The sequence below is a fragment of the Oncorhynchus mykiss genome, chromosome 11, assembly GCF_013265735.2.
Source record: "Oncorhynchus mykiss isolate Arlee chromosome 11, USDA_OmykA_1.1, whole genome shotgun sequence".
Taxonomy (NCBI): Eukaryota; Metazoa; Chordata; class Actinopteri; order Salmoniformes; family Salmonidae; genus Oncorhynchus; species Oncorhynchus mykiss.
The window spans coordinates 21,063,566-21,078,067 of NC_048575.1; the positions used below are offsets into that span (position 1 = coordinate 21,063,566).

The 14,502-nt window shown below is 43.6% G+C and overlaps 2 protein-coding genes across 2 annotated transcripts in view; one reads left to right on the top strand and one right to left on the bottom strand.

Moving 5' to 3' along the window:
* Positions 1-482: 482 nt before the first annotated feature.
* On the bottom strand, positions 483-3,209 carry LOC110535463 (carbohydrate sulfotransferase 2-like). The gene has a single exon (XM_021620476.2). It carries the CDS (start codon positions 2,435-2,437, stop codon positions 1,040-1,042), a length of 1,398 nt encoding a protein of 465 aa, XP_021476151.1. The 5' UTR covers positions 2,438-3,209; the 3' UTR covers positions 483-1,039.
* A 2,990-nt stretch (positions 3,210-6,199) lies between these two features.
* trpc1 (transient receptor potential cation channel, subfamily C, member 1) overlaps positions 6,200-14,502 on the top strand; it is a 47,298-nt gene continuing 38,995 nt past the window's right edge. Inside the window, 5 exon segments of the mRNA NM_001185053.1 lie at positions 6,200-6,748; positions 8,587-8,735; positions 10,009-10,110; positions 10,314-10,516; positions 14,229-14,360. Of these exon segments, the coding sequence (NP_001171982.1) occupies positions 6,622-6,748; positions 8,587-8,735; positions 10,009-10,110; positions 10,314-10,516; positions 14,229-14,360 (713 nt within the window). The 5' untranslated portion in view covers positions 6,200-6,621.

The window sequence follows — 14,502 nt, forward strand, 5'->3', positions numbered from 1 at the left end:
GGCAGAGTTCCTCTGTCTAGTGTCTGTGTTCTTTACCCATCTTTTATTTTTATTGGCCAGTCTGAGATATGGCTTTTTCTTTGCAACTCCGTCTAGAAGGCCAGCATTCTGCAGTTGCCTCTTCACTGTTGACGTTGAGACTGGTGTTTTGCTGGTACTATTTAATGAAGCTGCCATTTGAGGACTTGTGAGGCATCAGTGTAGACATTAACAATGTCTACACTGTATTTCTGATCAATTTGATGTTATTTTAAAGGATAAAAAAAATGTTTTTCTTTAAAAAATAAAGACATTTCTAAGTTCCCCAAACGTTTGAACGGTAGTGTATGTTTTTAAGGAAGTGCGTATGACCACAAACTTTACTAATACTGTCCTACCATCTGTTGTCATCTGGGGATGTCCCACTGTAATAACATATAATAAAAAACGAATTAACAAATAAATAACTAATAAACCTGAAAGTCAAAGATGCTTCCTCAGAGTAACATTATAGTTATAACAGACCAGTTTAATGATTGTCTCTGAGTCCATCCATGACTCACAATGTAACATAACCTGCTCAAACAATTAGCTTTTTGATGAATTAATGCAGGATTATTTTCATTCACTGGTTTTTCACTTTTACAAACATTATGGATAGTGGAAAACCAAATCTTTTCTCAGGTTTTGAACATTCAAAATAACTCCCAAAACATCCACTTTGAAGTGTTTTCATAACAAGATACATGAATCATACAGTGTTTGTTTGTTTCCATAGTTGCAGTTCAATATTCAAGTCATTGTTCATAGGCCTTCAGGCTTTGTCAGAAACATCCAGTTTACCAGACACCAAAGTAATGGTCCTGTCAAATACAACTGTCTGTAATTGAACTGAAAAATAAAACTAAGATACATTCCAATGTGGCCAAGAAGTGGAATTCCTCAAAAACACTGATTCAAAGTAAAGCTTTATAATTCCACGATTAACGGAATGGCACTAGATGCAAAATTACATTGAATTCACTGTCTTTGGTGGAAAGAAAAAATAAATGTTTTTCTGTCACAGTTTGGAGACCGTCAGTAAAGACTTACTGAGGTCCTTGGCCTCCCCGGCCGTCCTGACTCTCTCGTAGCCCAGGACAGCCATGGAGTGATGACAGTAGTCCTCCACCTGTTTGATCTGCTGGATGCTGAGCACTGTTCTCCATGCGCTGGCAGCCTGAGTGGCGTTCCTGGAGGACACTATGAACGGCTTGGAGGACGAACTAGACCCACCCGTCATGTTCAGAGCAAACGACTCAATGTCATGGTTGGTGGTGAGGTTGGCGAAGCGGTAGATGTTCCTCAGGATCTTCACAGGGTTCTCCACCAGGTCCTCATAACGCACGGCCATGTACTTCCCTTTGAGCCAACTGGGAGGGTTTAAGGCCGTCCTCAGGGTCCGGGAGGTGCGGTCACAGATCACCTCCATGGCGCCGATGGAGTGGTAGTCCGAGCCGTCCTTCTTGTTGGTTTTGTGGTTGGGGTCGACAAAGGGGATCCTGCGGAGCTTGGGGTCCCTGCTCCGGACCACCTGCAGGTTCTCCCGGATCAGCCCATGTCGGGACTTGATCCTGGAGTTGGCCACGGCCCGGGGGTCCCTGACCAGGTGAACTACCTTCACGTCCAGCGACGGGTCCTCCATGAGGGGGGCTAGAACGTTAACGTCCAGGATACGCACCCCTTTAATAACAATAGTGCTGTACTTGAGGCACTCCTCCTCCAGTAGTCTAAGGCTTTGAGGTGGGCACTTTTTACACACCTTGTCGTCCACCATCCCCACCACCTCTTTCCTGTAGGCAGAGCAGAGGGGGTAGGAGCACACCACCTTATTCAGGGTGGCCCCAAAGAGTCCTAGGGAAGTAAAGTTCTTTCCCCCTGGGCTGTTGTACAGCTGGAACACAGAGAGATCACAGCGGTATAAGGAGCTGAGCATGTCCCTGGCTGCCCCCTGCAAAGACACTGCATCTCCCGGGTACAGCTTCTGCCAGATGTGCCACATGGGTTCATACAGGAAGAACACTTCAGGATTTTGGTTAAACAGCTCCCCGAAAAAGGAGGACCCAGACCTCCATGTGGTCAGAACATAGACCAACTGTCTTTTCTTGGCCAGAGAGGGTCTGTAGAGGAACCGGATGTCTGATCTGCCATGATAGGTAGTACTCCTCATCTGGTGATTGCACTGCTGGGGCTCTTTAGTCCATTTATAGTTGGCCAAGTTCAGCATGGTCAGCACCAGCAGCAAGAAATAAGCTATAAACAACACAATCCGCTTTCTGCGTAGCACCTTCATCACAATGCCGGGCTGGGCTATTATCTTGGTATGGTTCCTGTACGTTTTGAGCTTTCTCCCGTAGCCAGCATCCTTCTCCCAAGGCGCTGTCAACTTCAGTTGTTGGTGGTATTGTTTCCCTCTCATCTGTAACCTAGGAGTGAGTGGCTCTCACCACTGGGAGAAAGCTTCTTACATTTACAATAGGCGAACCCGTACAGCGTATTGAATATCTCCGGTGGGAATTGATACCGACCGAATCCAATGCTAAATGATTAGGTAATACCCCAGCCAACAGATTCGATATCACAATACGATTCGCGATCCAAAATACGATAACGCCGCTCTGCCTTTACTGCAGTGCGCAAGGCTCTTCACATGAAAATGTTTCCATTACGGGTATTACAGTGCGTATTGCGTTAGGCCTGCCATCAAAAAACAAAACGAAGAACCGTTCATGCAAACAATTTACGCCCTCCTTGACAATATTCAGTGTAGGCATCTCAGCGCAGTTAAAATCTGATGCGCCCCGGTATAGATGGAGCCTATATGAACATTGTACCACAGCACACAAGTAATACGTTAGAAATTACGCGCTCCAGCTTCTTCTTGAATAATGCCGCTAAATGTCGCAGGTATATCCAGAGGTGAGTCTATTCGTCCAAAGAATCAAATATTTCCATTATTCCTGATGTGCTGTATTGTATCTCTTAACCATTGAAACAGGACTGATTTAATCAGAGTACAGGGAGAAAAGCCCTCCCTTCTCTAAACGCCATTGGAGCATGATAGGATACGTGCATAAACGAGTTACGCCCTTGGTTCTTCGGCACGTCTGTCAACAATGAATGCACCGCTCTCAACACGCTCACATTTGAAAAAAGGCAACAGTAAACATGTCGTCTCTCACGAATGATGCAGCGCCCCCGCTTGGGCCAATTGAGATATCGCGTGTGACTAACACATTTCAGTTTCGCAAATTTAAGTGAATTACTTTAGCTCTGGTCTTGGGCCAATCAGTGTTATTTTGTAAATGCTGGATGTTTATGGCAAGACGCATCATTCACTGAAGTTTCGTCAACATCGGCCAAGTGCTGTCTGAGATATCGCGTGTGACTAACGTACAAAGGCACCGACGGATGGAGACAGATCCACAGTCCCCTCCCCGATTTCATCGTGGGGGACAACAAAGTCTCGCAGCAATGGTAGACGTCACAACTGTGGAAAATGATGCTGTTGTTAGGATAGAATAGAAATGTAAGGGATGCTGGTGTCCGCTCTGGCAGTGTAGTAGCATTGGGTCGACTCAGCTCCGGTCGGTTAATTTATAGACTTGCTTAGCGCACTGTTATGCAACTAGGCTATTAGTAGAAATCTGTTACACACATTGTTTCAATGTTACAATGTATCATATCAATGTGTGGTAGTATTTTCAAATCGTATGTTTTGTTGCATTTTCAGGGAGAACAGACAATAGTCTACATTCAAGGTCTGTTGGTAATATTAATGATCATGTTTCACCATATCTGTATCCTCTCATATTGTGCTGGCCTAGGCAGCAAGTAATCGATAGCTCCCATTAGAGACATGTGTTTTGCCAAGTCTCAAGAGCTACTGTAGACCTGACGGCCGTTTGAAAACGGGACCAAACGGGACCAATGGAAGGTAGGCAATGAGAGCAGTTCTGCCCAAACTGGTAACTGAACTGCCTATCCTGTCCTGTGATCTCAATTCAATTCAAGGGAAGTAGATAATATACAAAAGTGAAATAAACAACAAAAATGAACAGCAAACATTACACTCACAGAAGTTCCAAAAGAACAAAGACAAATGTCATTATGTCTATATACAGTGTTGCAACCATGTGCAAATGGCCAAAGTACAAAAGGGAAAACAAACAAACATAAATATGGGTTGTATTTACAGTGGTGTTTGTTCTTCACTGGTGGCCCTTTTCTTGTGGCAACAGGTCACAAATCTTGCTGCGGTGATGGCACACTGGAATTTCACCCAGTAGATATGGGAGTTTATCAAAATTGGATTTGTTTTCGAATTCTTTGTGGATCTGTGTAATCTGATGGATATATGTGTCTCTATGGTCATATATTTGGCAGGAGGTTAGGAAGTGCAGCTCAGTTTCCACCTCGCAGTGTGCACATAGCCTGTCTTCTCTTGAGAGCCAGGTCTGCCTACAGCGGCCTTTCTCAATAGCAAGGCTATGCTCACTGAGTCTCTCTCACCAGCCAAATTGGAATCAGTGGTAATCCACTTTTTGACAGCTGTCAGCGTGGAATTGACAACCATGGCAAGCGATAAACCCATATGTTTTAGGGGCACGGATCAAATGCCCAACAGATTGAAAATGATCCGCTCACGTGTGTCAGTTCATGTGTTATTACACCAATGGCAGCCAAAAATGGGAGGGTTTTGGGCATGTCTATTGGGCGTCCTACAGTTGTCTCAAGAGTTTTTAGTTCAGTATTAGGCTAATCTTTTCCTGAGAGGATTTCTTGGTAAATGTGTATTTTCATTACTCTTGGGTTTTTGGATGCGGTCACTGCTGTATGCGCTGCAGTTCCTTTCCGAAGGTTGCCATCTGCTGGGGTAAAGGAGATATTTCAATTCCTGTTGGGTGCGGTAAACCTTTGGATATTATGTAGGCTACTGCACCTGTTGTCAATGATTTATGTCTTATAGAAAAATAAGTTAAATAAACTTAATTGATTAATTGTTAAATGTATTATTTGAACTTTTATCTCTTATTCTTATCCAGATTTTTTAAAACAGCATTGTCGGTTAGGGGCTCGTGAGTAAAGCAAGTCTACTACACCTGCGCATGTGACGAATCAAATTTGATTTGATTTGATTATTTGTACTACAGATTTGCGCCTAAAGTTATTTCAGGAGATATGTTCACCCTGATTAGAAAAATAAAACCTTTAACATTAAAGGGGAAATCTGCCGTTGCTACATCCATTTGTGGACTTATAAATGAATGTACCCATTGGTTCTTGAAGAACATAAATTCTAATTGCTTCATGAGCTTAGTTCCTCTGTCATACCCCGTCAGCTGCCGTACCCCAGCAGCACCCAGAATAGTAACTTGTTCTACTCCATCCATAGCGCTGTCTGAATTTGAGTGGTTACATTTCTCCAGCCCCGTTCTTTAGCTTTTTTCGCGAAACAGGTGGCGGGGAAAACACTTTGTAATTGGTTCAACTTCTGACTGCCCCTTGTTTCAACGCCTCATGTTGAAAGATGCATGTGTGCACCATAATTATTAGCCCTCTCTAATTTTACCATCATTTCTCCCAATCTTCCTTGCTTTAATGGTACAATGGCATGTTCATTACCTAAAAGCCCTCTGGTATTAAATGGTGCAGTATAGGCCTATGTGACATTTATCTGCAGTTACACTATGTCCTCAAAGTCATGCTGCTCCTACACACATTGTCATTATATTGATCTGAAATGCTTTGTATCTTTGTCATCCAAATGTCTTTCTGTGAGGGAAGATGGGAAAGATCACATACAGGCACACACACAAAATGTGCTCATATAATTCCTGTCAGTATGAAAAAATTAGAGCAAGGTAAATAGTCAATTTGTTGAGATTTTTGTGTTATGAATGTGCAAATAGAAACTTTGAGACAATATTATTCCAAATGAAACTGCTTATTTGAGCATTATTATTGCAGACTATGATTGTAGTAGTGTTTTGGAAATACTTCAGGGTGAACTCTTTATTTACCTCTCTAAATATGATCATGAAAATGAATGGTTGAAAAACGATTAGAACCACTTCCCTTTATGACACGTCCGCGCTGGGTATTAGTGGACCGCTGAGGATGCTGGCTGCGCTGTGCCAGCGAGATGAGATTGAGCATGCGCAGCAGCAACACCATCAGGACCAGAGGACTGTCGGAAGCCTGCGAAGCGGTGCGAAAAAATGGTGCATGTAAACACGTTGATGGAGAGTTCTATTTATGCTCTGACTGCGTGCGGTATGTTTACATCTGAAGAAGAATAGCGTGTGTCAACGGGTTATTACGAGGAAACAACTGGGAAGGTCGTTACGCGCGCCAGACGCCGACGCTGCGTAAAAACGGATGAAACGTTAGCAACACGGATGCGACGACAATAATAGCTTACATATATTTATTTATTATTCCGGGAAGACGTTTACACCTGCCGTTCTTTGGGGGGGAAATACATTAACAGTCTTTTGCAGTATATGTCATCCCATGTGACGGGCTTTCATGGTTAAATGGTCGCTGGCGCCTAGTAGTGGGATGCACATCAGTGTCCTGCCCTACTCCTTCTCCGTCGCAATGGCCGCTCTATATCAGGTCACGGACGTGTCCTCTCCGGATAAATTTCTGGCCCTGAAAGACGTGAGGGAGGTGAAGGAGGAGACTACTCTGGATGAAAAGCTCTTCCTACTGGCCTGTGAGAAAGGTGAGTTATTTTAGGCTTCTAGGTGGATTCATTTATCAAACGAAAAAGTAAGTATATGATGTTATTAACATGGCATTAGAAAAACACGTGACTTTATGACAGCGTGTTGTAACATGTTGTTTAAGAAAAGGTGTGAACATGTAGCGTTTTATTATTTGAAACACTTCATGTCATATCACACCATTATTACCAACAGTCATCCTCTCTTGCCTTATGATGGATGAGTGAGTATACTTTGGATGAATGCCTACTGCAGCAGCCTGCATGTAGCTACACTGGAAGTTTGTCCACAGGGTTGAGTTTTATTTAACCTAGTGGAGCTATATGCTCTTGTGTAGAGCTATGTGAAGCTATATGCTCTTGTGTAGAGCTATGTGAAGCTATATGCTCTTGTGTAGAGCTATGTGAAGCTATATGCTCTTGTGTAGAGCTATGTGAAGCTATATGCTCTTGTGAAGAGCTATGTGAAGCTATATGCTCTTGTGTAGAGCTATGTGAAGCTATATGCTCTTGTGTAGAGCTATGTGGAGCTATATGCTCTTGTGTAGAGCTATGGGAAGCTATATGCTCTTGTGTAGAGCTATGTGAAGCTATATGCTCTTGTGTAGAGCTATGTGAAGCTATATGCTCTTGTGTAGAGCTATGTGAAGCTATATGCTCTTGTGTAGAGCTATGTGAAGCTATATGCTCTTGTGTAGAGCTATGTGGAGCTATATGCTCTTGTGTAGAGCTATGTGAAGCTATATGCTCTTGTGTAGAGCTATGGGAAGCTATATGCTCTTGTGTAGAGCTATGTGGAGCTATATGCTCTTGTGTAGAGCTATGGGAAGCTATATGCTCTTGTGTAGAGCTATGTGGAGCTATATGCTCTTGTGTAGAGCTATGTGAAGCTATATGCTCTTGTGTAGAGCTATGGGAAGCTATATGCTCTTGTGTAGAGCTATGTGGAGCTATATGCTCTTGTGTAGAGCTATGTGAAGCTATATGCTCTTGTGTAGAGCTATGTGAAGCTATATGCTCTTGTGTAGAGCTATTTGAAGCTATATGCTCTTGTGTAGAGCTATGTGGAGCTATATGCTCTTGTGTAGAGCTATGTGGAGCTATGCTCTTATGTAAGCTTTGTCATCCTTTTGCTAGCCTGTGACAAATACTATATATTTACTGCATTCTGTATTCTGTTATCCAGGCCAAGTTGAACACACACACACACACACACACACACACACACACACACACACACACACACACACACAGATATCAAACACATGTACATAATTCCCATGAGAGGAGGGGTATAAAGACAAATCATTTCCATGTGTCAGAAGCAAGGAGCTATGATAGTCATAACAGTATCCCAATGAAATGAGAGAGTATTTGAAATCAATGACAAGTGAAGCTGAGGTGGATGTTTTTATAGGGGCCAGCAGGTTGTCCCAGAGAGTCTCACCATATAAAGCCAGTATAAACATGGCTCAACAGACTATCTTTGTCCTTTGATGGCGATTGTTATTGTTACATTAAGCTGGGAGTGTAGGGTGCTGGAGTGTTGGAGTGGAGCCTACTCTCTGTGTGCAGAGTGTATTCTGCGTCTCTCTCTGTGCATCTGCGTCCCACTCTCTTTCTGTGTGTGTGTATGTGTGTGTGTGCGTGGGTGCACCCATGTGTGTGTGTGCATTCGTGTGTGTCTCTGTGTTCTTTTCTTTCTTTGTGTGCGTGTGTGTGTTTTTCTTCTTCTTCTGTGTGTGCATTTTTGTGTGTGTGTTTCTGTGTGTGCGTATGAGTGCGTGTGCATTTTTATTTGCGTGTGTGTGTTGTGCTCTAATGTCACACTGTTCCAGGTGACTACTACATGGTGAAGAGACTGCTGGAGGAGAAGACAGAGCTCAATATCAACTGTGTAGATGTGCTGGGGAGAGACGCTGTCACCATCTCTATAGAGAACCAAAACCTGGACATCCTTAAGCTTCTGCTGGAGCACGGCTGCCAGGTAACACACACACACACACACACACACACACACACACACACACAGAGAGCAAGATGCTTCACACAATGTGGCCTCTGGCCCTGCGCTGTTGACTATTTTACTATAACTATCCTGACTCTATTCTCTGTTGTTGTGTCTGTGTTTGGTCCAGGCTCTCTCTCTCTAACCTGGTCCTGATGTTGTGTTTGGTCCAGGCTCTCTCTCTCTCTAATCTGGTCCTGTTGTTGTGTTTGGTCCAGGCTCTCTCCCTCTCTAACCTGTTCCTGTTGTTGTGTTTGGTCCAGGCTCTCTCTCTCTAACCTGGTCCTGATGTTGTGTTTGGTCCAGGCTCTCTCTCTCTCTAATCTGGTCCTGTTGTTGTGTTTGGTCCAGGCTCTCTCCCTCTCTAACCTGTTCCTGTTGTTGTGTTTGGTCCAGGCTCTCTCTCTCTAACCTGGTCCTGATGTTGTGTTTGGTCCAGGCTCTCTCTCTCTCTAATCTGGTCCTGTGTCTGTGTTTGGTCCAGGCTCTCTCTCTCTAACCTGGTCCTGATGTTGTGTTTGGTCCAGGCTCTCTCTCTCTCTAACTTGGTCCTGTTGTTGTGTTTGGTCCAGGCTCTCTCCCTCTCTAACCTGTTCCTGTTGTTGTGTTTGGTCCAGGCTCTCTCTCTCTCTCTCTCTCTCTCTCTCTCTCTCTCTCTCTCTGTCTCTGTCTCTGTCTCTGTCTCAGTCTCTCTCTCTCTCTCTGTCTCTCTCTCTCTGTCTCTCTCTCTCTCTCTCTCTCTCTCTCTCGCTCTCTCTCTCTCTCTCTCTCTCTCTCTCTAACCTGGTCCTGTTGTTGTGTTTGGTCCAGGCTCTCTCTCTCTTTCTCTCTCTCTCTCTCTCTCTCTCTAACCTGGTCCTGTTGTTGTGTTTGGTCCAGGCTCTCTCTCTCTCTCTCTCTCTCTCTCTCTCTCTCTCTCTCTCTCTCTCTAACCTGGTCCTGTTGATGTGTTTGGTCCAGGCTCTCTCTCTCTCTCTCTCTCTCTCTCTCTCTCTCTCTCTCTCTCTCTCTCTCTCTCTCTCTCTCTCTAACCTGGTCCTGTTGTTGTGTTTGGTCCAGGCTCTCTCTCTCTCTCTCTCTCTCTCTCTCTCTCTCTCTCTCTCTCTCTCTCTCTCTCTAACCCGGTCCTGTTGTTGTGTTTGGTCCAGGCTCTCTCTCTCTCTCTCTAACCTGGTCCTGTTGTTGTGTTTGGTCCAGGCTCTCTCTCTCTCTCTCTAACCCGCTACTGTTGTTGTGTCTGTGTTTGTCCTAGGCAACAGATGCTCTGTTAGTGGCCATTGACTCGGAGGTGGTGGGAGCTGTGGACATCCTCCTCAACCATCACCCCAGGAGGTCCTCTAAGCCCTCCATCGCTGTTAGTCTCTTCTCTTCTCCACCATTGTAATACTTATGATAATAAATTGATTATTACCTGCCACAGCCAAGTGACTCTCCTGACCCTGTATTTTAGAGCAAAAAGTATATTACATCATCAGGACAACTGAACGCTTTTAGAGGGTTAAAGACTGCATCAATAACAACAAGCCTCTTCTCCTTTCCTCTCTCTCTCTCTGTCAGAAACTGATGCAGCGCATCCAGAACCCCGAGTACTCCACCACCATGGACGTGGCTCCAGTGATCCTGGCGGCCCATAGGAACAACTATGAGATACTGACCATGTTGCTGAAGCAGGATATCTCCCTGCCCAGGCCTCACGCTGTGGGCTGCGAGTGTACTCTCTGTAATGCCAAGAACAAGAAGGACAGCCTACGGCACTCCAGGTAAGATCCTGTAGAACACACACACACACACACACAGACACACACACACACACACACACACACACACACACACACACACACACACACACACACACAGACACACAGACACACACTCTCTCTCTCTCTCTTTCTCTGGGAAGGATAGAATAACCAAGTAAGTATTCACTACTCCTATCCACAGCGAACCACTAAGGGGGACCACTAAGGGGGAGGCGGTGTGTCTGCCATGTGACCATGGATGTGTTCGAGAGTGTGTGTGTAGGTACACACCTCTTTGTAAAACTAATAACGTTTTCCTGGGCTACCTTCAAAGGACACTTGTTTGGACGTTTTGTCCTTGCTCTGGTATTCTGGAATCTGGAAAATAGAAGGAAATCCACGTATGGTGTCAAGAAGGTGTCTGTTCGCTAAAGGTTATTGTAAGGTGCTGACCTGTTGACAGTGGTAGAGCGTTTGGGAGACAACCCCATCATACATCATCTCCCTTTTCTGGGTTGACTGGTTGCATCTGAAATGGCGCCCTATTCTCTATGCAGTGCACTACTTTTGACCAGAGCCCATAGGACTCCCCTATATAGTAGTGCACTATATAGGGAACAGGGTGCCATTTAGGCAGGGTTAGCCTCTAGTTGCACAGGTGACATGTTGGTAGAAATTAGGTAAAACGGATTTCAGTTTCCCTGCAATAAAATCCCCGGCCACTGGAAGGTCCTTCCCCAAAGATTATCCAACTTTAATAAACACTGGGAGGCAAGATCTACAGCAGTGGTGTAGCCTACGGGCAATACGGATATCATGTATTATTGATATCTAGGCTACAATGATGTGAATCACACTGCTGCTCTCTCATTCAGCTATTTGCACCTTACGGATTGTGGATGTTGGGAATGTGGATGGCTGTTCACAGATGTACACAGATTGTACAAAACATGAGTAACACCTTCCAAATATTGAGTTTCAACAACCTTTTGCCCTCATAACAGTCTCAATTCATCGGGGCATGAACTTTACAAGGAGTCAAAAGCAATCCACTGGGATGCTGGATCATGTTGACTCCAATGCTTCCCACAGTTGTTTCAAGTTGACTGGATGTCCTTTGGGTGGTGGACCATTCTTGATACACACGGGAAACTGTTGAACGTGAAAAACCCAGCAGCATTGCAGTTCTTGACACACTCAAACCGTTGCTCCTGGCATCTACTACCATACCCTGTTCAAAGGCACTTAAATACAGTATTTTGTCTTGCCGATTCACCCTCTGAATGGCACACATACACAATCCATGTCTCAATTGTCTCAAGGCTTAAAAATGCTTTAACCTGTCTCCTCCCCTTCACCTACACGGATTAAAGTGGATTTAAGTTATATCAATAAGGGATCATAGCTTTCACCTGGATTCACCTGGTCAGTCTGTGTCATGGAAAGACCAGGTGTTCTTAATGTTTTGTACACTCAGTGTATGTGTATTTTCACCCAATATGAGTTGAATTGAAGAAGTTTTAGATGCCTATCAATCGTTGTTTTTGCGAACGGGGGTGTATCCATTAAGGAAACCGTTTACTGTTGAAGAACCAAACAGAAGAAAACAGATCAAAATTTGAGTTTATTTTGGACAAATTCAGGTAGGTCTCACCCCTTTTCATTCCGTTCACTTACGTTTAAGAAATGTTTTGCAACAGAATCGGCGTAATGAATGTGCCCCTTTGGACAGCCAGAATAAAATGCGCTCTTGCAACAGCCGCATAGTGCGGATCTCAGCCTATGGAATAAAAGTTCATCCCTTCTAAACTTGTGCTCGATACTGTCAAAAACTAGTTTAATTTAAGAAGAGCACGAGTGGAGCTTTTATTCCTCAATCAAGTGCTGATTGAAAATAAGTGCCATAGGCCTAACAGACACATGCTCAAACTCGCAGACTTTTGATAGACTTAGACTGCTGCAAATGATCAAGATATCAAAGTGTCACCAAGAAAAATGTAAACAGTAGGTCTCTATAGCAAATGCAGGATATGGCATATATCTTTCAAATGCAAAAACCTCTGTATTCAAGGCACTGTATTCAAAGAGCAGCGTTTATTTTTCACCTCAAATCAATGAGCCCAATCACTCCTCCAGGACAACAAAATCATAAACAACAAGGTAGGATAATTAGTCCTTACTTTTAGGGTTACGTTCAGGTTAAACCATTTGGCTTATCTATATTTCTATATTTCCATGTCCTTCTTTTGAAGATGAATTGGAATGACTGGAAATCTGACAGATTGTTTATTTTAATTTGAATAAAACCTAATCATAGTATAATCTGTAATAGAAAGCAATGGGTTAGAAGAAGCCTACATAACCAAACCTTAAAGTAAAATGTAACGTCCATTTATGGCCAACTATGTAAACTCTAACATTGATTTATCCTGCAATGGATGTTGTTCAAATTGGTAATATGCATTTTTGTCTTCTTCTAATGCCTTTTAAACAGGTTGACACTTATTGAGTCTTGTCCTTGATTCAGAACTGAGAAGTTTCCTCTAGATGGGCCAGCTGCAGAGTCAAAATTGCAAATATTGTAAAAATGTATGAAGACAAAATGTTGCTTTTTGGTCTTAATTTAAGGAAGGGTAAGGCATTATGGGTTGGCAGTGTGGTTAATGTTAGAGTTAAGGTTATGTTTAAAACTCTGCAGAGCTGCCTTTAGAACAAGATTAATTATGAAAAATGCAACTTTGTGCCTCTTAAGGGGAAAATAATCTAGAAGTAACTGAAAGTAATCCGATTAAATTACTGAGTTTGGGTAATCCAAAAGTTATGTTACTGATTACACTTTTGGACAGGTAACTAGTAACTGTAATGGACTGCATTTAGAAAGTAACCTACCCAACCCTCCATTTTGGACACAATGACTGACTCCACTGACCAGAGCTGGATGACTTGTCTTGTCTTGTCTTTCACAGACATTAGGAAAAACTTAACACTCTTATCTTTGAAGCAATAGGACCATTTCTGGGTTTCTGTTTAGAAGTATTAGCAGGAATCAATGCGATGTTCTGCTTGGTGTTTATATTCTAACTGTGTGACAGAGGCCTCCCACACAGCCCACTGTGAATCAGCACACAGATCACAACAGCATGTCGATGGGAATAAGTTTTAAATAGATACAGAACAAGGAACAAGAAGGAGTTTTAAATAGGTACAGAACAAGGAACAAGAAGGAGTTTTAAATAGGTACAGAACAAGGAACAAGAAGGAGTTTTAAATAGGTACAGAACAAGGAACAAGAAGGAGTTTTAAATAGGTACAGAACAAGGAACAAGAAGGAGTTTTAAATAGGTACAGAACAAGGAACAAGAAGGAGTTTTAAATAGATACAGAACAAGGAACAAGAAGGAGTTTTAAATAGGTACAGAACAAGGAACAAGAAGTCAAATGATGTAAACTTTTAGAAACAGCTTTGTGACTCTTGTCTTCTCTCTCTCTTTCTTTCTCTCTCTCTCTTTCTTTCTTTCTCTCTCTCTCTCTCTCTCTCTCTCTCTCTCTCTCTCTCTCCCTCTATCTCCCCCTCCCTCCCTCCCTCCACCTACTCTTCCTTCCCTCTTGCTTTCTTTCTCCCTTTCTCCTTTTCTTCATCCCCTTCCTACCTCCTTCTCCCACAACTCTCTCCCTCCTTACCTCAACCTCCTCTCACTCTCCTCCCTCCCTGGCTCCCCTACGAACCCCCCAGGTTTCGTCTGGACATCTACAGGTGCCTGGCCAGCCCGTCTTTGATTATGCTGACCGAGGAGGACCCCATCCTCAGGGCCTTTGAGCTGAGTGCAGACCTCAGGGAGCTCAGCCTGGTCGAGGTGGAGTTCAGGTACGCCACACACACACAGACACACACAAACATCAGGTGAGTTCAGGTACGCCACAGATACACACACACAAACATCAGGTGAGTTCAGGTATGCCACACACACACACACAAACATCAGGTGAGTTCAGGTACACCACAGACA